The following is a 24,384-nucleotide window of genomic DNA, read 5'->3' as shown; positions in this document are numbered from 1 at the left end:
AAGACTGTCCATTCACTTGGTGGGTGGAAGCATCAAAGAAAGCCTTCTGTTTTTAAGAGTTGCAAATCGGTCAATCACTCTGTTGTGACTGATATGCTCAAGTGTGTTCTTTTCAATGGACATGACTGCAAGACTGTGAAGTCTTTTCTGACCCATTGTTTGACGCAGCCATGAGTGAAGCCGACGCAGTGCACTAAAGGACCTTTCACATGAGCAGCTACTTACAGGAACTGTTACAGTGCAGTTTCTGCTGCTACTGGAGATATTTTAGCGGACTATAGTGACTAGTTTTACCAGCATGGATGAATTGAATACTTAATTTACCTTTCTAAAAAACTATCGAATATCCATCCTGTCGACTCAACCTGACTTTCGGCAATGAACTGTCAGTTGTTGCGTGAGCATTTGATGTGGCGATGGTGACAGTCAACATCGCCATCAAATGCTAACTGTCACCATCGCCACATCAAATGCTAACGCAACACCTGTTGCGTTAAGGAAACCTGGGAGATTTAATATTATAATAATGGCACGTTATCGAAATATAATTGAAAATGGCCACATTACATTGAATTCGATGCAATATATTAGCAAAAGTAAAGGAAAAATAAATAATACTTTTTTTTAAATATTGCTGTTGCGTTAAGGAAACCTGGGAGATTTAATATTATAATAATGGCACGTTATCGAAATATAATTGAAAATGGCCACATTACATTGAATTCGATGCAATATATTAGCAAAAGTAAAGGAAAAATAAATAATACTTTTTTTAAAATATTGCAATGAAATTATTTAGGGGGGCTAAAGATATTTTTAGGGAGGCTGAAGCCTCCCTAAAATAGGCCTAATGACGCGATGCCTGTTAGCAAAAAAAATGAGCAAGTCAAGTCATCATTATCAAATGTGATCATGAGCACTGGTGATACAAACTTGTGAATCTAAGGTCTGGTGTATGAATGGTCAGATACTTTCAACAAGAAGAGAGTTGAGTAATTGAAGAACTGCACTGAAAAATGTCATTGAATCAGAGATGTCAGATGCCAGTCACAACACAGCTATATAAATTTGCTAATTGTGGGGCTGATGAAAGTTTTGTTATCTTTCTCACTAGCACTACAAACACAAACTAAGCAAAGTTAAAATTTCCAAGAGTCATTGAAGACCTTCTTGAAATAAGGAAGAGCACATTCTGTGACTTTCAACGAAGAAAAGGTGTTTGAAAAAAGGCATCAAGAGTCTTCATCATAACAGATGATTGACATGCTCAGAATTTGCTCTGTTTAATGTGGGGAATTGGCTTTGTGCTTCACATTTGGCACCTATCACCCCACAACAACTATGTATTTATTTTTTTCAGGACCAATAAGTGGTATACAGAATTGACATTCACGAAGCTAAAATCACATCATCATCATCATCATCATCATCATCATTCTCTTCCGCTTATCCAAGGGGTTGAAAGAGGTCCACAGGTGCGGGGCTTAAGCAGGCATTCGGGCAATGAAAGTTTACGAAAGCATGGCAACGAGTGTTCTGTAATCAGAGAATAAAAATAACTAGGTATTTATTTAATGTAAGGGGCAGTCCGGTGTTCTACTGGTTAGCACGTCGGCCTCACAGTGCAGAGGTGCAGGGCTCGACTCCGGCTGCGGCATTCCTGTGTGGAGTTTGCATGTTCTCCACGTGCCTGCGTGGGTTTTCTCTGGGTACTCCAGTTTCCGCTCATGTTCCAAAGACATGCATAACAGGTCTGTAGGTGTGACTTTGAGAGGGAATGGTTGTTCATCTATGTGTGACCAGTTCAGCATGTCCCCTACCCACTGCCCACTACCCAATGACGGCTGGGCTATCCTCGTTAGGATAAGCAGATTAGAAAATGGATGGTTGAATGGGTGGATGTTTGTACATTTTATGAATTACATTTAATATTAAATCAAATATTATATATACAAGTGCTTCATTTCATAATAAACCCATTTAAAAACATATATACACAATACTGTATTCTCTATACAGTATTGTGTATATATGTTTTTAAATGGTATTTCATACAGAGTCTATATGAAACTTTCAGAACACTTTTTAAAATTAAACACCAGATCTTAATAAAACTTTAATATCACTTTGAAAACATGATTATCATGATTATTATTATTATTATTATTATTCATAATAATTAATACAGATTTAAAATGACTTTTATTTTGAAATACAACATCAGATCTTTGATGAAACCTCCTGGGCGGCATCCAGAGATAATCAATTTTTTTTCCAGCAGCGGAATGGCTGCATAGGAAATATTCAATCTAGTGATTTGTAAATCATGAGCATCGGTGGTTTCGTTTGTACTTCTATTTTGAAAGAGGCTTCAGGAGATCATTGACATCGTGTTACCGTAATGCACAGTGTAAACACATATTGACAATCGAAGTGGATGATGGCATGACCTCGTCTTTTGAAGTGTTGGCGTTCCTGACCGCTTTTGGGAGTTTACTTGTGTTCCAGTCGTATTTTTCAGCACATGGTAAGCAGAGGAAAATACGGATTCAATGTATTTTCCACGAACTTATTTAATAGCTCTGTAATTGCAGAGGAAGTTGATGTTTACGAAATGAAGTCCCTATTTGGTAAACATGGGGACGTGTTTTACTGTAACTGACTCGGTTCAGATCTAGATTCAGACAGTACAGTGTACCCAATATCTGCAGGAAACGTAGCTGCCTCTTTTGTCATATATTTTGACATAAAGGACAATCGGTCGTGCAACAACTGTGCGCGAGATCAACACGCATTTTTGTGTTGCTACACAGTCTTCTGGATCACGTTAAATCCATCCTTCCTGTGTTAAGGAAATGTAAAACTGCATTTTTTTTCGGATTTGTATTTGTATGTTCCTGTTGGCGAGCGCTTGGCGTAGAAGTGAGGAAATCGCTGTTGCTGAACCGTGCTCACCCAAATCTGACAGTAAAGTTTACACGATAAATCACGAAAACACTATTGTAACTTAACGCACCGTGAAAACACGCACCAAGTTACACTATGGGTAACTAACTTAGTTTCCGCTTTCCAGTCCCTCAGGAAATTACTTCCATTGTGCGCCACAAGCCATTAATGGAATCGCACAACGACTTGTGTTCACAAGCTGTCTTTCTGCACAATGCACAATCATGGAATGGAATCCTGCCGCCTTCTTACTTTGCAAGAATGTAGTTTGTTGAAAAATAAATATACTTTCCTGTTGAATAATTTGACAGCGAGCGTTATAAGCCTCTTCAATGACCACTCTTCAGACAATGTTCTTGTTTTTTTTTATTTTAGTCCTTAACCAGACAGCTATAGTGACTTGGTGCGCTTTCCATTTCATTTACATGCAAGTCGTCTATTTTTAATCAGGTGGATTTCTTTTATGAAACGTCATCGCTATAAATTATAACGCATGGTAAAATCTTTACTGCGCAAGCTTTCATAGTTCAAACTTTTAAAAAAAAGGATCTGAAAAACCGGATATGCTTGAAAAAAGAACTGAAGATGTTTTTGAAATGGGCATCAAAAGTACACTTAGGGACATACAAAGCTGTCTCTGATTAAAATTTGCTGTTGACCAGTGTTATTCGTCTTCTTATCAGCTTAGTGGGGCTGTAAATAATGCACACAGTTAAGATTTGCTGTGTATATTGATTTCTCACTTGTCCTTAGATGTGATTGTGAGCGCGAATGGTTGTTTGTCTATGTATGCCCTGCAACCAGTTCAGGGTGTCTCCCTGGGTATCTAAAGATATATTACAGATGATTGTCACACTGTGGTGAGGGTTGTTTATTTGTCTGGTCACTTCCTGTTTTATTATGAAAGAATGATCCTCCTATCCTTTCAGGTCACTTGCTCATCCCCCTGTGCCAGTCTGTTTGTCAGCCCTGCCCTGCTTGTTTCCACCTGTTGCCCTTTACCTTGTGTTTAAATGGTCCTTGTCTCTCTTTGTCCTGTGCCAGTGTGTTTGGTCCTTATGTGTGCACTCCAGCCTCTCGCCACAGATCTGACCAGTCCTTGCCTTGTTTTGACAGCCTTGCCTGTTTTGAGTTTTCAGCCGCTGATCCTCAAATAATTTTACTCTGAATCCTGCAAGAGTGTCCTGTGTCGAAGCCCCATACTGACAATTATGAGTGCATAATAAATATGCTGTATTGTTTTGTCCAAAGTTGAAGACATTAAAGAGTTAAAACAAGCAAACACATATGTGTTATTTCCTTTCCTCACCCAGTGAAGACTGATAATGAATCGGATTGATAAGCAGTATCAAGTATGGCATCAAAATCGCTAAAATCCTATCAATCGCCATCGCCATATAATTGCTTGGACTGTACAGTTGTGTATGTCCCTTTTTAACAAAATGACAAAACAATGTGAGACTGCTGTAGATTTCCTGGTATGTAATCCCAGCACGTGGTCGTTTCTCTAAAAAAGTGCAATGAATCTGTAATCACAAAACCTTTTGAGAGTGTATCTTATATGACTGAATCTAGGACATGAGTACACAAACTTAACTTCCTTGTGCTCTATCAAGCCATTATAAGCCATAGTCAAGTCAAGTCAACTTTATTGTTAAATGTGCTACATGTGCAACATTGAGCACAGATGACTTTCCTCTCAACATCAGGAGAGAGAGGAGCCGCTGCGGGTGCACGCGCCGCCATCGTACATAGCACTACACATGTCACCTGGAATGCAACGTATTGTACAGTTGTATTTTCTGTGTCTCCTCCTAGATAGAAGATGAATGAGGACGCCTTTGAGGTACCGGAAAGGAACGAGTACCGCTACCTGGTGCAGGAGGAGGATGAAGAGGAGGTGCAATATGTTCGACACAGACACTACATCAGCCCCTTCCTGGTGCTTTCCAGACGCTGCATTTTGCTCATCTGCCTCGGGGTGCTGGCTCTCCTTGTTCTGGCCACTTACCTGGGCTATGTAGCCCAGACACTCCCATCTGGATTTGTCCAAGTGACCACTGACTGTGGCAAATTCAGAGGAAGACAAGTGAGTTTCTAATTTTTGATGATTACTTTGTTCATCGAGTTATAAATATAAATGAAGAAAAAAAGATTTGATCTGTCCAAATATTCAATCCTTCAATGGCTAAGGCAGGGGTGGCCAACCAGTCAGAGACTAAGAGCCAATTTTTGTACTGTGTTACTGCAAAGAGCCACACACACACACACACACACACACACACACACACACACACACAACCATGCACTCGCGCACATATGCATGCACGCCACGACGAGCAACAGCCTGAGCACCCGAACATAAATGAAACCTAAAAACACAAACACACAAATTTTTTCCCCCATTTCCTCCTCTCACCGCTCGCAGTCGACTTGGGACCAGTCTGCTGGCTCTTGGTCAATTGCGATCGACATATTGGGCACCCCTGCCTTAAAAACAGAGGTAATTCGCTGACTAGCTTAGCACTTAGCGCCGTTGTCTGTGCATGAGCGGTGATTCAGTCATCTGATTGGTTGCCCTCTATGTCACTCAAGTAACGGTATTGGTGATAGGCTGACAGAGTACATTCTATGTATTAAGCGCCGTTGTTTTAATGGCAGCGCCATCGCCGAGGCGTTTTGGACAATTGTCGTGTGAAAGCCCCGGAGCCGCATTTAACCAGCCAAAGAGCCGCATGCGGCTCGCGAGCCGAGGGTTGGCCACCCCTGGGCTAGGGTGTTGTGTCTCACACATAAAAATCAAAACCGAGTAGCCATTTGTAAAGGTAGATATTGGGAAAGGCATTTTCTCAATGTTTATTTGGGTTGTCATTGAATTATTTAGCAAAAGATAATCGCTACCTTGTTAGCAAACGTCAGTTCTGCAGTGCCCGTTTATTTCACCTCTACCATTAATTTGAACATAAAAGTTAAATAATTAGCAAGTCCCTCAGTGATCGTGTTACCTTTGTCTAAAATTCCACCACATCTGTCTTTACAATACATCTTTATTTGTATAGCACTTTCACAACAGCTGCAGCTGTAATGAAGCTCTTTACAGAACAGTGAACATAAAATAACAACAATAATATTACAAAACAACACATAAGACATGGACAGTCATGCAATCATAACCTAAACGCAATTCCCGTATACGCTTTGCTGTTTGAAGCAATTCTAGATGAAAAAGGAAAGAATCAAAGTGTCCTTTTTGCCAGTGGATCAGAGATGTCATGCTCAAAATGTGCACACGTCTGCTGTTGAAATGTAAATTGTGGCTGCCGTTCTGTATCGAAGCAATTTCCCTCACGTATCTTCTTTTGGACCGACACTTCACACATTTAGACAGAAAAAAGGATACATAATCTGTTTTCTCAAGGACTCTATATTCCTCAAATGATATGTAGGGGTTTGGTTTACGAGTGTTGCTTTTGGAGAAACGCTCAATCTTTTGCTACTACTGTAGTATGTGTGACATCATGGTGAAACAATCTGTAGAATCATTGTTAAAATCAGGTACCCAGAGGTAGAACTGTACTTGTGTACAATATAGGTGACAGGGCAATGATGGTTGCACATTGGTCAGTTCAATTTTATTTCACTGCATTTTTGAAACAATTCACATACAGCAATAAGATGCCAGAATACACATCTCAAAATGTCAAAAATAAACACACATCCTAATGATGGCTTACCATGTCCAGGTTAGTTCTACATTCGACTTTATTGTAATTGAATATGGCTAAGCCAGAGCAATTGCACGCTTGATGCATCATACATTGTGTTGGTATTGCATTAAATGTTTCAAAAAAATATTCTAAAGTGATTTTAAGACGACATTAGCAATTCTGATAACATGTTCTCTCAAGCAAGGCAAATTTGTCTTCGCAAGACTTCCCTTTGAGTGTGATGCTGCAGAGTTTCACCTCGTGAATTATATTTCAGTTCACCTTACTGGCCGAAGTCTCCAGTGTTAGAGATCACTTCTGTCATAATATCCGCAAGCGGATAGATGTGATAGAAAAAAAAACATTCGACGATGTCTTGGGGCAGCTCAGTGTGAGCATTCAGAAATAATTTGATAAAGGAATATCCTCCAGGGTAAGAGACGATTTTCCTTGTTAAACTTGAAACTCACTGTGTTGGTGAAGAATACTGTGGCTGCACAAAGGAGCGACATGCTCCTCACTGTCTTCCCACTGCTTGCAGCTCACCATCTGTGGTTGCCTATGAAATGAGCTAAAACCAGTTTGGACTCTTCCGAATTGCATTCCTGTACAGGCTGGGAATGTGACACTAATTGGATGCCGTGCTGAAAGCAAAACAAGGAAGAGTCAGAAGCCTCACACAGACAATGTGTAAATTAAACTGTAACGAAAGCAAATATTTTCAAAATTATTTTCAAATTAATTTCATACCACTCTCAATTCTTTCTCCCTTTGATGACAAAAACAACTTTCAGATGTATTATAGGTACATATGAATCATATTAATAATCAGAGGTGGGCATTTTACAATTTACCCTTCCGTCATTGTCAGTTTGTTATTTCTTTATAACTCAACCAAACTGTAATCGTCAGTCCGTCATGCTTTCTTCGGTAAACTTCACCGCTCCGCCAGTCAGTTATTTTACTATCTTTGTGATCTGCATATAAACCTTTGTGGTTGTGGGTTTATGTAAAATGTTGGTGAAATTATTTATATTCAAGACTTTACCTTGTTTGCGGGGTTCAATTGAGTGCCAGCAAAATAAGTGTGATTAAAATGGTAAATGGAGTGCACTATCAGTGTATCTACATCATACGGTGTATGCCCAAAGAGCTGCACACACAAACACACCCTCTTTGTCGTCTCCTTCTCCTCCTCCTTTTCCTCCTCCTCCTTCTTCTTCTCGGTTCTTTTTTCGGATTACAGTGCTTTACTAAATACCGCCACCTAGTGTACAAGTAGTGCAGAGCGTTTCCATATACAGTCATACCTCAGTTTTCGACCATAATCCGTTCCAGAAGGCTGTTTGAAAACCGAGTTGTTCGAAAACCGAAACCACACTCTTTAAAAAAAAAAAAAAGGTTCCTGAACACGTCTGTTCACCATGAAATGCTAAATGAGGAAGCGTCACTTACTCGTCTACCCGAGGAAGCGTCACTTCCTCGCGTAAGGAAGGCGAGAGGAGTCAAGTGATGCATTCAAGTGCACTCACTTTGTTCGAGAACCGAAATTCGGTCGTCATCCGAGGCATAAAAAACTCTAAATTTTTGGTCGAAAACCGATTTGGTCGAGAACAGAGACGTTCGAAAACCGAGGTTTGACTGTACAGCAAGGGTCTCAAACTCCGGTCTTGGAGGGCCGCTGTCCTGCATGTTTTCCAAGTCTCCCTGTTGCAACACACCTGATTCAAATGATCAGATCATCAGCAAGCTCTGCGGAAGCCTGACATTGAACATGTTCATTTGAATCAGGTGTGTTGCAACACGGAGACTTGGAAAACATGCAGGACAGCGGCCCTCCAGGACCTGAGTTTGAGACCCCTGCTGTACAGTATAAATAGTTAATGGAAGCAAACCTGCTCGCGGACAAACACACAAGACAGTCTTGAATATGAATAATTTCACCAACATCTAACACAGAACTGCAACCCTACAAGTTTATATTCAAATAAATACACAAAAATATTAGATTCAAACAAAGATTGTAGGCCAACACAGTCCCTGCAGTGATCCGATTAAAAAGAGGAACACTCACTATCACACACCTATTCAGTTCACTCGCTCAACACCCCCCCCCCCCCAACAAACACACCGGACCCTCAGTGCATGTTTCTGTGAGTCGTCAGCAAAATGGGCGTCCATCAGTGGGAGAGGCGTGTCAGTACTTGACTCGGTTAGCAACGATTACACTGACAAAAATCAGTATGCATCATTTGTCCATATATACACCTTTATTTAAAAGAAGTTATGTTGGGTCATTATTTTGTGGTTTTGAAGTAGACTTACTGCATTACACTACAGGATCTGAACCAACCGATTGGGATATTAGTTTCCCTCATCTCTATTGAAACAGTAAACAGGAAGATATTAACTTAAAACTGGCCGAACATTTCCCAGTCAATTTTTACAAAAAATATCAAACATCTGCATCCTCAGAACTTGACTTTGGGAGAGAGTTTTCACACACTGACATGAACGATCGGGGTAGAAGGCGGTCACCAAGTGCCCACTTCAGAGTGGTGATCCATTCTCGTCCTGACAAAGTTTACGTCTGTTGGAATTCCTTATAAACGTACTTTCTGTGCGTCACTCTCTTGTATGGACTCCAGCGAGTCAGTTTTTGCTTTTGCCATGTAGAACATGCGCTTCTCCTGTGCTGAATTTTCAAGGGAATGAGAGGATCCGCTTTCTTTGGCCAGGAAGCAGGTTGGCTGTGTTCATGCCCACAATGGCGCAAATACCCTTTTCTGAATAAAATTCCACCCATGTGTAGAATTAGACCGTGCTTTGCACTAGACTTGCCCTGGTCAAGAGAATAAGGCCCTTAGTATTCAATTTACATTTCTGTTTATGCTAGCACTCCTGCTAAAGTGTTCGGATTTTCCGTCCTTAAAATGTAATAATAATAGTAATGCAACCGTGGCATTTTCTCTCAGCCAGAATATGCTCATATGACTGTTTTGTCTCCATTAATCCACATTGAATGAACTGTAATCCACCACATTTTGCAGAAAAACGGTGCCTACTCCTTTAAAGGCATGTCATATGCAGCTCCGCCAGTTGGTAAACTGCGTTGGGCACCTCCTGCCGACCCAGTGTGTCGGGATGGTGTCACGGATGCCACCCGCTTCCGCGGCGTGTGTCCTCAAGTGCAACCGCTGTCAAGCACAGGCAAGGTGATAGGCCAAGAGGGCTGTCTCTTCATCAATGTGTGGACACCAACGCTCAAGGCCGACGCAAAGCTGCCCGTCATGGTCTGGATCCATGGAGGTTATCTACACATGTTCAGTGGTAGCGAGCAAGGCTACTCACCCACGGAGAAGCTTGCAGCAGAAACTGGGATGGTGTACGTCAGCTTCAATTACAGACTCAATGCATTTGGCTTCCTGGCACTGGAGATACTAAGGGAAGGCTCTCCGAAAAACACTTCAGGTCAGTTGTATTTGGTTTATTTCAAGCATGGGTTTGGCAGATATGTCTTGTCAAAAAGCTTTCACTCTCAAATAATGGATCGCTATTTACATTGTGTTGGATTACAGAAGCAATGCAATTTTCAACAAAAGGGTGAATTTATAAATATACACTAATTCTTAGTGTTGACAGTTACTTCTTGTCTAATCCACTCTTGGAAGGAATATAGTGGATTTTTTTTTTTTTTTTAACTTGAAAAATGGGACATTGAAAAGAAAGCCCTCTCTTCCTCCATAGGGAATTATGGCTTCATGGACCAGATTTTTGCATTAAAATGGGTACAAAGAAACATCCACGTTTTTGGAGGCGATCCTGGGAAAGTTACCATCTTTGGCCAGAGTTCAGGTAAGAAAACAATATTTTATTTATTGTCAATATAAGATTCACATTGCCCTGAACAATTAATTGCACACTTTTTCACATTCATCACGCTTAAATATTTCAAATCATCTTGCCAATTTTAATCCCCCAAAGACTGCCCAAGTAAATACAAAATACATTTTCTAAATGATTATTTTATTCATTTGGGGCAAAATAATCCAAACCGGTCAAGCCCTACGTGAAATGGTAATTGCCCCCACTTGGTAAAGCATGCATTTAACAATGATTAACCACAGTTTTTGGAAAGTTAGTTCAATTACACTGGCCACGCCTTGACCTGATTACCGAAAAATGTGTTTAATTAAGAAGTCACAAAATAGTTCCCGTCAGACAGTCGACAACAAGTCAAGATCTCCAACAGAAACATGTCATACCACATTCCAAACCAGTTAAAGAACAAATAAGAAAATTGGGAACAGTGGTAAAGCTTCCCCGAGTGCTGCACTTACTGAGATCAGAAGTCGGGGATGTCTCTCATCATCAATCAAATTTGCCATTAATTTAATCTACTGTACAGTAGGAAGATGAACACAACACATTGCAAACCTCACCGAATTGTTTGAATAAAATTGCATTAAGATGACAGGATAGTAACCATTATAAATGCTTAATTAAATATTCAGTTTCCTAATTTGAAAAGTAATCTAAAGAGCACAGCGATAAGCCAAGGCTGAAAAAAATTCAACGCATCGCTGGCCCAATGTCAGCATTATGCATGTTCATGATTATAATATTCCATTTAAGTTTTATCTGGTCTACCGTAACGTCTGGCAGTGCCACGAAACATCACTTGGCTCCAATGCAAGCACGCTGCAATGTCAGTTTAAAACTTTGATTGACACCTTTATCCATCCATCCATCCATTATCTGATGCGCGTTATCCTCACAAGGGTCGCGGGGCATGCTGTAGCCTAGGGGTGGCCAACCAGTCAGAGACGAAGAACCAATTTTTTTACTGTGTTACTGCAAACAGCCACACACACGCACGCACGCACGCACGCACGCACACACACACACACACACTTTTTTGCCCAAAGATCGACTTTTGGAGCACCAACCTCTCACGATCGACCCGATCGCGCATGTGCAAGCATATGAACACACACAAACACACACACACACACACACACACACACACACGCGCGCGCGCGCAACTATGCACTCGCGCACAAATGCATGCACGCCACGACGAGCAACAGCCTGAGCGCCCGAACATAAATGAAACCTAAAACCACAAACACACAAATTTTTTTCCCCCATTTCCTCCTCCCACTGCTCGCGGTCGACTTGGGACCAGTCTGCTGGCTCTTGGTCGATTGCGATCGACGTATTGAACACCCCTGCCTTAAACACAAAGGGAATGACTCGCTTAGCACTGATCACTTAGCGCCGTTGTCTGCGCATGAGCGGTGATTCAGTCATCTGATTGGTTGCCCTCTGTGTCAATCAAATAACGGGATTGGTGATAGGCTGACATAGTACGTTCTATGTTTTAATGGCAGCGCCATCACCGAGGCGTTTTCGACAATTGTCGTGTGAAAGCCCGGGAGCCGCATTGAACCGGCTAAAGAGCCACATGCGGCTCGCGAGCCGCGGGTTGGCCACCGCTGCTGTAGTCGATTGGAGCTGTCTTGGGCAGTAGGCGGGGGACACCTTGAACCGCTTGCCAGCCAATTGCAGGACACACGGAGGCAAACAACCATCCCTGCTCACACTCACAGCTAGGGACAATTCAGAGTGTTCAATCAGCCTGCCATGCATGTTTTTGAAATGTGGGAGGAAACAGGAGTACCCGGAGAAAACCTGCGCATGCCCGGGGAGAACATGCAAACTACACACAGGAAGGCCGGAGCCAGGATTAAACCAACAACCTGTGCACTGTGAGGTCTACGCGCTAACCACTGGACCACTGGGCCGCCCCACCTTTATCCAAGTCTACAAATTCAATGAATTGTTATTTGGCCCATGCAACATCCTTGCTAAGAGATGTTGTAGAAATTAGTTATTATTTCATTTTGAAAATAATTAAATAAATCGGGCCCGGAGATCGACAGGTTAGCGTGTTGGCCTCACAGTGCAGGAGTGCAGGGTTCGATTCCGACTCCGGCCTTCCTGCGTGGAGTTTGCATGTTCTCCCAGTGCCTGCGTGGGTTTTCTCTGGGTACTCCGGTTTCCTCCCACATTCCAAAGACATGCATGTGCATGCCAGGTTAATGGAACATTCTAAATTGTCCCTCGTGTGAGTTTGAGCGCGGATGGTTGTTCGTCTTTGTTTGCCCTGCGATTGGCTGGCAAACAATTCAGGTTGTCCCCTGCCTACTGCCCGAAGACAACTGGGGTAGGTTCCGGCATGCCCCGCGACCCTTGTGAGAAGAAGCAGATCAGGAAATTGATGGATGGATGGATGGATGGATGGTGGATGGATGGATGAAATAAATCTGGCTACCCAGACTGATAGTTCGACCGATTTTCAGTGCGATTCCTCCCAAAGTCAGCAAAGGTTCAATTAATGGATGTCTCATAATTATTATCCAGACCCATAGTGAGAATGGTTGGCGTTCTGTAGTTATTACTCAAAATACTTGTGTGTGGTCAACACAGACGCTGGCCGATTCGGAGTCTCTGATGTGAAATAGAATGGGAGCCAATTAGGCAATGACCCGAGGCATACGCTGCTGCTGGAATTCACAAATGGAGGAGCATATTGTTGTGTCTCTGAAGTCATTCTTCCGAGTAAAAATAACAGGAAGAGGGCCACGGTCCACTCAATTAAGGGTTCCTGTGATAACATGTTTTTCTTCTCTGTAAGGTGGAACCTCCGTGTGGACCTTGATGATGTCACCGCTCGCGAAGGGTCTCTTCCATGCGGCAGTGGATATGAGTGGCTCGTATGTGTACAATGCCACATTGGAACAGGCTGAGTCGGACAATTTGGTCTTTCTGAAGAACACAGGCTGCAAGGACATTGCATGCCTTCGACATCTCTCTGTTAAAGAGATATTACAGGTGCCAACTTAGATTTTCCATCTCAGTGAGGAGCCTTTTTTGGGGCGGGGAATTATTATTATTTTGGGGCGGCCCGGTAGTCCAGTGGTTAGCGCGTCTACCTCACAGTGCAGAGGTCGTGGGTTCGATCCCGGCTCTGGCCTTCCTGTGTGGAGTTTGGATGTTCTCCCTGGGCCTGTGTGGAGTTTGCATGTTCTCCCCACCCTGCTTGGGTTTTCTCCGGGTACTCCGGTTTCCTCTCACATTCCAAAAACATGCATGGCAGGCTGATTGAACACTCAAAATTGTTCCGAGGTGTGAGTGTGAGCATCGATGGTTGTTTGCCTCCATGTGTCCTGCAATTGGCTGGCAAGCGGTTCAAGGTGTCCCCCGCCTACTGCCCGAAGACAGCTGGGATAGGCTCCAGCACCCCTCGCAACCCTTGTGAGGATAAGGCGGTTCAGAAAATGGATGGATGGATGGATATTATTATTTTGAAGTGGCCTTGCTTTCTTATCTGACATTAAGAAAATGTGGTCTACTTCTTTCTTTTAAATATTTGAATGTATAAAATAAGGTCAACATATTGTGTATTCATTACTTAGCATACTGTATTTCAAGAGTCTCTCGTTGGGTTTCACTTTTGGACTGAAGTTCAAAACACAAACAGCAATTTATATCCAGCCACAGACAAAAATTTTGGTTGTGACAGGCTATCCCATGGCAGCAATACCCCTCCTGGGCTGCAGATGACTTGGTTAACCTTCCGACCAAGGGGCTCTTCTGTGGTCCTGTTGCAGTGGTGGACGGGTATGTCCTTGAAGCATCACCGTTTGAGATATGGGAAAAGAAAGGAGCTTACAATGATGTTCCCTTCGTCATTGGGACAACAGAGCAGGAAGTGGACTTCAGGTGAAGTTTAATCCTGTTCAAGTTTTTCATTTATAGTTCAGTTGTAACTGTGATCAACTGTTTCCTCTGCAGTCCATCGCCTGAAAATATTTCCATGTGGACCTGGGGCGACTACAAGTGGTTTGTGACAGGTAACGAAGCCCACAGAGCGGCTCAATAGTTCGAGCATGCAATAAATTGAAAACAGGGAGACGTAAAGCAATACTTTTTCTGACAGAGTGAACATGGATACAAAAACAATCTATGTCAAAGCATTTTTCAAAATGAAGACCTTAATTTTTCCGAACCAATCAAGATAGTCAGAATTCAAAGGTCAACCTGGTGCACCAGGTAGCCCCCAAGGAACTCACGAGTAGCCTGCAGACCATCTCACCAGTGTTGGGACATTGTGATTTCCTCGTGTTGCTGTAGAAATAACCATTTGAAAATGTAAACCTGTACAGAGATTTCTCGGAATAGGGTGTTATTGACATTTGTCTGTTTCTGGTTAAATCATTAACCTGAATGCTGTCTTCACATAAATGAATATCATCAACGATGAATTCAAACATATTGAAAGGTGATTTGAGCAAAATTTTTATTTCAGAAGTATGTGTCGAACTGTTCGCCCTTTGCATTAGTCAGTGCACACGAAGTAGTTCTCACTTTCAAAAAGGTTGGTAACCCCGTTGCAGAAAGGCTTCATTGTTTGTCACTTGTTTCAGGCCACCTAACAATAAAAATGAAAAGTGAATGGAAGCTTTATTTTGTTGGGCATAGATTTGTAAAAGTAAAAAGTAACTACTTACATGGATGATTATGTTTGAAATATTTACAAAAGACTGATTTTGTGTATTAGATGGCATGCTCCCAAAGGAGAAATATAGAAAAACAACTTTGTATTTGTTTTTGTACACATCATTGGGTCTATAGATTCACCGGTTGTCCTCCTTTCAAGTGTCGTAAATTTTTTGTGCTGCCACTCAGAAAGGTTTTGAACCAATCTGGTCAGAATTAGGACCTACTGTTACATCGCAGCCAGGCTAATTTAAATAGCACTAGCCTCATACTTGGCTGCATTTCTTTGTTCAGTAACCCACAAGAACCACGTTGGAAATGTTCAGAAATGTGTTAAAATTGAGTATGTTAGTTTTTTTATGTATGTGTCATTACTTGTCTCCTTTTCAGAAAAACTCAAGTCTTTTAGCGAGAATCTTCCTAAAGCAGCATTAGAGCTTTATCCCTCCTCCGACCCCTGCCCCACCACAGACCGCTGTCCTGAGAGAGCATACACGACCATGGTTTCTGACATCAGAGTGACATGTCCCAACAATGATCTAGCCCAGAAGGCCGCTGGTAAATCCTCTTCTTAATGATTATGTTATAATTTTGTCCTGATAGCTTAAAAAGTTTGCTTTCATCAAACAGATAATGCATACATTTCAGATAGCCATCTGTGTGCTGTTATGAGACCACGTGGAGCACAACAACTTTTATTCTGTCTCTAATATCTTCTTTCATTTCTCAGTGTCTTCTACATATAGAATCATGAAAGTACTCAGTCGCTGATAGTGTGATCGTAACGTAGTAAACTCGCCTGACTTGTGTGCGGGCAGAGTGGGGTCGATTCCCACTCAGTCACAGTGTGAATGTGGGTGTGGATGGTTGTTTGTCTGCATGTGCCCTGCGACTGACTGCCAACTAGTCCGCCTTTCGCCCAAAAGTCAGCTGGGATAGGCTCCAGCTTCCTCCTGTGACCCTCTTCAGGATAAACGATGTTGAAAATGGATGGATGGATGAAAATACTCAATGAATAAAAAAAAATTGTGAATTATGCAATACATCTTGAAAATTGGTCTTCAAATGAAACTAAAAAGCAGAAATGTTGAGGTCAGCTGACATGCAGAAAGTTTTATCTCAGCTTGAAACAAGCACACTTGTTAGTTAGCAACCCTTGAATCAAGGTAAGACTTTGGATGTTAATTCAAGGACAGCATGTATTTCTCTTCATCTATCCATCTATTATCTGAACCGTGAATCCTCACGAGGGTCGCGGGCGTGCTGGAGCCCATCCCAGCTGTCTTCGGTCAGTAGGCCGGGTCCACCCTGAACTGGTGGCCAGCCAATCGCATGGCATACATAAACGAACAACCATTCGCACCAACACACACATCTAGGGGCAATTTAGAGTGTTCAATCAGCCTGCCATGTGGAATGTGGGAGGAAACCAACATACTCAGAGAAAACCCACACAGGCACGGGGAGAAGATGCAAACTTCACACAGGAAGGCTGAAGCCAGGAATCGAGCCCTACACCTCTGCACTGTGAGGCGGACGTGCAAACCTGTCGCCCACAGTGCCGCCCTCTTCATATTACCGGTACATTAATATACATTGTACACTGCAAACCTGCTGGCTTGAAATCAACACAGAGGGTATTAATTTTAACTATGGCAAATTGTCTATATACACACACTGCAGCCACATCTCCCATTGTTAAAGTAACATTTAATAAAGTATTAAATGTTCCACACCCAATCGATAGATGGAGCTTGTCACTGAAGCTGTCTCCACCTGCTTGAACTAAAACGTTAAACGCCGTGTTAATTAATCCAGTTGGCCATGTATTTTCATATGAGATGCAAAGATAGGTCAATTTGTTTTAAACAATATAAAAACCAAGTTAGGAGGCCATTTTTTTCTCCATCAAATCTCATCATGTGAAAGCTTTGCCTCTCTTATGAAAATCTGAATTTGTCTTGCAAGCAATGAGGAATGATGCCAAAGCGAACCTGTGAACTTGAATCATGACGTAAGGTGCGGGGCTTCAGTTTCAAATGTGCACCAATCAGGGTCAAATGCAGGTGACACCCCACTTCAACCATGTATCAGTGTTCCATCCGAGACTTCACAAGCTGTTTTATTCGTGAGTGATGTTAATGCAACACCGACATTCTGTTTCTAACATTCTCCCTAAACTTTGAACAATGGTCAATTTGCAGTCTACCTTTAATATTAAAACGTAGTCACACTTTTGCAGCAGCTTTGACCACACGATGATGAGGTCTTGGCCTCGGAACTTCTCTAATTTCAAGAAGGAACTGAAATATTTGGAAAGCAGAGAGTGGGAAGTCTTGGAGTTGTTGTTTTGTCCACTCCACCCCAAAAACCTTGTCTTTTGAATAGTGTATATATATATATCAAGAGTTGATCTATCTTAAACCTCATTTTAACCCTTTCATGCACCCTGTAACCTGATAACATGATCCGCTGTCCCTGAAAGGGTTAAGTTCTTCAGAAGCTTTGTCTGCAAGTATAATAATATGGCGTTTTTTTATTTTTTTTATTTTTATTTTTATTTTTAAGAAACAGCTATTCACTGAATTGGATAGTTTGCCATGATCATTTGTTCTCTGTTATCATTTAATAATCTAGAATTTTTTTGGTGTAGGATTCCTGCCTCACTTTGCCTTTTCAATGAACTTGTGTTCCTGCAGCGGCCCTTCAGAGTCCTGTTTATCGCTATGTAGTGACGCACACGCCTTCTGGAGCAGTCAACACAACTATTCCTCTGATGCCGTTTCACAGCCGCTTCTCTTTCCACTGCTTGGATATCATTGCTTTCTTTGGGGGACTGGAGTTAGTTCTGGGGAAACCACTCTCTGATCAAGACAAGAGTTTCCAGGATCTTGTAACACAGCATCTCGTGAACTTTGCCAAAACAGGTGAGAGTGTTTTTCTGCTTCTGTGTCTTGAGTGTATCGTGTATTTAGCTAGCACTGAACACCATACTGAGTTTCACAGTGTGCCCTGGTTGTGCTTCAACGTCCCCTCCATTACTTTTCCATTTATGAAATGGTTGAGTTGTTTCTGTTGTTTTTGTCACGTTGCGAGGTGGTGGTGGACCCCAAAAAGCAGGCAGGAGGGAGGAGCAGGGTGTACTTGAAAGATTGTATTAAAACTCAGAGAAAACGAAATCCAAAACAAACAAAGTCCAAAGTATCAAACAAAACACATGACTGAAGATAAAACATAACACTGACCAAAACATGACTGAAACAAACATGACAGCAAACAAACATGACAGTACCACAAAGCAACAATGACCCGACAATGATTGCTCGGGCTGGGAGTCCTTTTAAAGCCACTAATTACCTAATGACCAACAGGTGTGCAGCTGCAGGGGAGCCCTACAGTGCCACCTGTTGGTCCCAAACCGAATCATGACAGTTTTTATTTTTCGGATTTGGGGAGATGTTTGGGTTTATTGGATCAACAATTTAATACAATAAAATAGATAATAGCTCTATTTTCTTGCAATTATTATTTTGATTTCAGCCCGATGGCTGCCATTTTGGTCATAGGTCACCAGTGGTCAATCGTTGTGAATACTGCAATGTGGTAGAAAGAAGCTTCTGGCCATTTTCAAAGTTCAAAATTTGAATTCCGCATCATAAAAAAATGAACGATTTGACATTGAGATTGCCCATATCAGGCAGTCATAAAAGTGATGGTGGCCATCTTGAATATTTAATGACAGTTTTTTATTGTCCAAAACATATTTTCCAAGTACTATGTGTGGTAAATATATTTGAAATATCATAATATTTAGATCAATCATAAGAAAAAAGTTGCAGCTGGTGGCCATTCAAGAAAAATGGGTGCCATGGGCACCATTTTGAAAATTGATGATGGCTCTACATCTAAATCTTTTTGTGACGCCATTAGCTATAAGTGGAGCAAATTTCGTTTTGGTTATCTGCTGCACTATATGGAGTTTTATGGAACTATTGATTTGTAAATCGCCTGTAGATTATATTGTATGCTTATTATTTCATGAAGACTAGTAATCTTAAAATCTCTGTCTCTTACAGGGAAGATGGTTGATGGGTGGTCCGCTTACCCAGCAGCCACTGCCCTCCTGTCCAGGAAACTTTTGTTTGTCAACGAATATTCAGCTGCGCGCTGTCAGTTGTGGAAGGAGAACGGCCTATATGCCTATGCGTGGATAAACTGATCATACATTGGCGTTCACTAACGTGCAAAGAAAAAAATTGTTCAGCTGTGTTTTGCTTGGCCGTGCTTCAAAATTTGTTGTAAAGGGAATATATTCTGTTTAAGTTGCTTGTAAGCATATCACAATTTAAAAAAAAAAAAACAAAACATTATTACATTTTAACAGCAGCCTGTCCTTGTTGAATTGTATGACACATTTTCAAACAAGTTGCGAAAATGATAAAATATTTCACATTTCTTGAAGTCAGGCTTACCTTTCAACTGAAACTTTCTGTCTAAGACACAAGTAAGAAAATGTCCTTTGTCATGTATGTGTGTGTGTGTGTGCGCGCACAGAGTTTGCATGTTCTCCCCATGGCTGCATGGATTTTCCCCGGGTACTCCGTTTTCCTCTCCCATATTCCAAGATCATGCATGGCAGGTTAATGGGACTCTAAATCAGGGGGGCACCCTATTTTGACGGAAGATATACTTCTCAAGCAACCAACCACCTGCGATCGACCCGTTGCACATACACACATGCACACACAAGCGAGCACAACCATGCACATGCGCACATATGCACGCACACACACAGGCATGCCATGATGAGCAACAGCAATAATGGCCCCTAACATTAACAAAACAAAAATAAAGTAGATATAATACTTTGTGAGTTTGTAAAAAGGAAGTCACTGCACTTTTGCAACGTGTTAAGTGCAGAAACTATCGTACGTAAGGGCACCGTTTGAAAATCTTCCTCCTGGTGCTTCAGATTCCTGGTAGATTGATGTGTTGGGCACACCTGCTCTAAATTGTCCTGAGGTGTGGTTGTGAGTGTAAACGGTTGTTTGTCTATGTGTGCCCTGCGATTGGCTGGCAACCAATTCAGGATGTACCCCGCCTACTGCCCGAAGACTCATGGGATACTCTCTCTCTCTCTCTCTCTCTCTCTCTCTCTCTCGCTCTCTCTCTCTCTCACTTTATCAGTGTTTTTAATGTATTTCGTTCTTTCTGTTCAATTACTTTTAAAGCAGTGCAGCTGTCAAGAATCTTTTTTGTACCACGGACCGGTTTCACATACACAATTTTACATATTTTAATGGACCGGTGGAGAAACAAATAATTAAATATACACCGTGAATGTTTTTTGTCGTAATTAGTGGGATCTTGGCATTATTTCTCTTTGACGAGCTGGTCCAATTTTGGGATAATTTCTTTTCCTTGAAAAAAGCTCTAAATGCGTGTCTTTTAATGGAGGTGAGCTTTTAATGCCCAATGTGCAAAAGCATTTTCAATGGCTTCATTTCCTCGTTTGTGAGCCACTTGCAGCATTACACAACAATCAATAAACCCTCAGTCAGACTAATGATTTTGTTTCTTCAATACATTTTTTTTTCTTTTGCAAGTCAGAAGCTCTTCTTGTGTCACATTAGTTGGCCTGTTTCCCTTTTCAAAGGAGCTCCCCAAACAAGTTGTTTGCTGGCTTTTTTTTTTCTATGTAGCACATGACCGGAGAGTTGGATTTTCAAAATAAAATTTATTTCGGACTCTAACGATTAATTAAATATTTTTTGTCTCAACTCATGACCACTGGCCAAACATTCAAAGAGTCCCAAAAGATCGGCCCAAAATTGATAGTGGAAGAATATCCACACAATCACAGAGATCATAGATTTCAATTTCCACACAGGAAGAGTGACAGATTTGAACAGTAAACATGTTTGCAGAGTCAGTGCCATGCAAGAAATTCAACTGACAACAGCTCAACTTTCTATTCCGCTTGCCCTGTTCAGGCTTGTGGGGAGCTGGAGCCCTTCCCACTTCGGCCAAAAGGCATACAACACCCCGGGCTGGTCGTTATTCAGTTATAGGTCACATATAGAGTAAGGCAACATTCAAAGCTCCACTGAGTGGGAAATAAACCCACTCTGCCTGCACCCAAATCGAACAAATGAGCCATTACGCCATCATTGACCCAAATGAGAATAGTTTGTGAAATTGATTTGTTCGGGAAATGTTAATCAACAAGAAAGCCTATTGGTGGCAGATATGTTGCTCCATTCATCCTCTTTGAAGCAATATGTTTAGGGAGCATTCTCCTGTGTTTAATATTGGATATATTATTGTGGATAAAGCTTTTTTTGAAAAATGTTTCTCATGATCCAAAATCATTTGGGGTTTTTTTTCACTATATTGCCAACATCAAAATCCATCCATACATTTTCTGATCCGCTTTATCCTCACAAGGGTCGCGGGGCGTGCTGGAGCCTATCCCAGTAGTAAGCGGGGGACACCCTGAACTGGTTGCCAACCAATTGCAGGGCACACAAACAACCATCTGTGCTCACACTGACACCTAGGGACAATTTGGAGTGTTCAATCAGCCTGCCATGCATGTTTTTGGAATGTGCAAACTTCACACAGGAAGGCTGGCGCGGGAATCAAACCCGGTACCTCTGCACTGTGAGGCTGATGCGCTAACCACTGGCTCACTAAACATCAAAATATGTCCATATAACACTCTTGCAAGAAAAGTATGTGTTTATTGTTAGTATCACTAAGTCTTAGTGATACTAAGACCTCTGGGACACTTTCATCTGACTGCTGTTTTTTTTCTCAGGCACTTGTGTTTTTTCTTTACATTTTCTGTGATGCTTTTGTAGACACGACGCATGCTACTGCAGATTTGGTGAATTGCTGATAGACCACTGGGAATTTTGAATTTCCCAACTTTCTACATGTCCTATGATGTAACCAGTTTCTATTCAAGAAGGGTTTTGACGTCAGATTGATGTTTAAATTGTTTCAGTGTTTACACTAACTACTAAAAAAAATGAAGGCTTAGTGCTGATATGGAAATCATACAATTGCAGGTTTATTTTGATTTTTGTATTTACACATATGCATTTTTACACAGTTTTCCCCCTCACAATTGCAAACAGATCACCGTCTTATTGGGAGGGTAATTGTCCCTAGGTATGAGTGTGAGCGTCAATTGTTGTTCGTCTATGTGTGCCCTGGGATTGGCGGTCCACCAGTTCAGGGTGTCCCCCGCCTACTGCCCGAAGACAGCTGGCATAGGCTCCAGCCCACCCACGACCCTTGTGAGGAAAAGCGGATTAGAAAATGCATGGTTGGATGGATCAGAGCACTGGAGCCCTAATCGAACCCTGCACTTTTACACTGTGAGTCGACCATCAGGCCGCCCCTGAAAATAATTTACAATTATATTTTAGGATATCAAATAAAATGCTGGAGGAACTCAACTTAGGCTACACAGATGTCTAGCAGGGCTACAACCCACCGCCCAACTCCCAACACTTTCACGCCAACCGCCCCAGCCCCGTTGGAGCACATATCTCTGAAGTAGTCATTCACCAAGCTTTTATGGACAGTATGTGACACATGCCATAGACACATCGCCAGTTATTTATTATTTATATATTGTTACCAAGTCCCAATCATGTTTAGATCCAAGATATTCAGAACAATTATTGCAAAAATATGTCCCCTTTCAAGAAATGCTACTGCATAACACGCACAGCTGTTTGCACTACTTCTTAACCTTGTTTATTGGCTATGGACATTTGCACTTGCCTGTGAATAGACACTGTTGGATATGTTTTGAATGATATTTGCAAAAACAAGTAGTTGAAATGTGTGTTATGATGCTGTTATGAAGCCAAATAAAATAATTTGTGAATGTTTTTTCCCCCTTGTAACGAAAACCCATGCAAGCACGAGGAGAACAAACAAACTCCACACAGGAAGGCCGCAGCTGAAATTGAACCCGGTACCTCTGCACTGTGAAGTCGACGTGCTAACCACTCGATACCAGGCCGCCTGTAATATACATCTTACTTTGTATTTGCAGTTCACTGATGAATGTTAATCCAGTGTTTAAAAACCTTGGCCACCTGGTGTCAGCATAATACAGACTTATGCTCCTGACTACCAGGGGAAAAAAATGTTGTCCAATCACATTTATTTTGAAATTTCCCAATCTATGTGAAGTAATTGGACTACCGTACTCCAAAAGAAATTTTTGAAATTCCACTACATTTTTAAACACTTGAATACAAGCCTCAAATACACTTAAAACAACTCAAACAACACTTTAATGTGTTCATAAGAGTCTTATAAATAAAATGCCAAAAGCATTTCAAGACAAAATGTGTTTGATAAAAAGTATTACTTTTCCTCTTCCCATAAAAAGTGATTGCACTGAGGGAAGCCATTTTCTTACTTTTTGTAACCCCTACAAATTTGGTATCATTGGAAAGAACTGAATGTCCTCTTTAGAGTAACAAAAGGAGTTAATGCGATTGGATGCACTGGGTGGGAGATATTTAGGTTTACAAATGTCCTCGACAGAGGACAAATTTGAACTACTGGTAGTCAGGAGGATATGGCTACACTGTACATTGAGACAGCCTCAACTCCACAGTAAGCTACAGTAATCTTCGTCGCTTTTCACAAAGGATAAACAATCCATGTCAGAGGATTTTTATATTATCTCTCTATATTTGGAGCTTCACTATTTGTGTTCAAATATCTGTTGTTGAAAAAGTTATAACTTCACAACACCATTGCTACTCATTAGCCCATCTAAGGAGTTGCCCATTATGTGTTAGTATGAAGCTATGTTAGTTTTAAAAAAAAAAATCCTAGTCTCACCCCTCGGGTGGTGTCCATCCCTCATTCAGCTCGGGTCCTCTACCAGAGGCCAGGAAGCTTGAGGGTTCTGCGCAGTATCCTTGCTGTTCCCAGCACTGCACATTTCTGGACTGAGATGTCCGATGTTGTTCCCGGGATCTGTTGCAACCACTCATCTAGTTTGGGGGGTCACTGCCCCAAGTGCTCCGACCACCACAGGCACGACTGTCAACTTTACCTTCCAGGCTCTCTCCAGCTCCTCTCTGAGCCCTGGGTATTTCTCGAGTTTCTCGTGTTCCTTCTTTCTGAT

At 41.6% G+C, this 24,384-nt stretch overlaps 1 protein-coding gene across 3 annotated transcripts; it reads left to right on the top strand.

The window, feature by feature from the left end:
* The first annotated feature begins 2,272 nt into the window (after positions 1-2,272).
* On the top strand, positions 2,273-19,673 carry LOC109508203 (para-nitrobenzyl esterase). 3 transcript variants are annotated; one of them, XM_019858082.1, is made up of 10 exons: positions 2,273-2,527; positions 4,765-5,035; positions 9,704-10,124; positions 10,401-10,508; positions 13,354-13,550; positions 14,242-14,441; positions 14,514-14,572; positions 15,609-15,776; positions 17,918-18,145; positions 19,295-19,673. In XM_019858082.1, the coding sequence occupies exons 2-10, from the start codon at positions 4,772-4,774 to the stop codon at positions 19,435-19,437; spliced, it is 1,788 nt and encodes a 595-aa protein (XP_019713641.1). In that variant the 5' UTR covers positions 2,273-2,527; positions 4,765-4,771; the 3' UTR covers positions 19,438-19,673. The 3 variants fall into 3 exon arrangements, with proteins under 3 accessions (XP_019713641.1, XP_019713643.1, XP_019713644.1); XM_019858085.1 differs by lacking the exon at positions 2,273-2,527 and adding an exon at positions 8,935-8,936 and having other exon boundaries at positions 4,965-5,035; XM_019858084.1 differs by lacking the exon at positions 2,273-2,527 and having other exon boundaries at positions 4,925-5,039.
* Positions 19,674-24,384: the final 4,711 nt, after the last annotated feature.

This window comes from Hippocampus comes, unplaced genomic scaffold (genome assembly GCF_001891065.2).
Source record: "Hippocampus comes isolate QL1 unplaced genomic scaffold, H_comes_QL1_v1.1 scaffold178, whole genome shotgun sequence".
NCBI lineage: Eukaryota > Metazoa > Chordata > Actinopteri > Syngnathiformes > Syngnathidae > Hippocampus > Hippocampus comes.
Note: the sequence above shows the minus strand (reverse complement) of the source record. Positions and strands in the feature narration are given on the sequence as shown.

Coding starts and splice junctions, on each gene's coding strand:
- LOC109508203 (XM_019858082.1), top strand. CDS start 4,772: ATGAATGAGGACGCCTTTGAGGTACCGGAAAGGAACGAGTACCGCTAC. Junction 10,125..10,400: donor CTCTCCGAAAAACACTTCAG/GTCAGTTGTATT, acceptor CTTCCTCCATAG/GGAATTATGGCTTCATGGAC. Junction 14,442..14,513: donor GAGCAGGAAGTGGACTTCAG/GTGAAGTTTAAT, acceptor TTTCCTCTGCAG/TCCATCGCCTGAAAATATTT.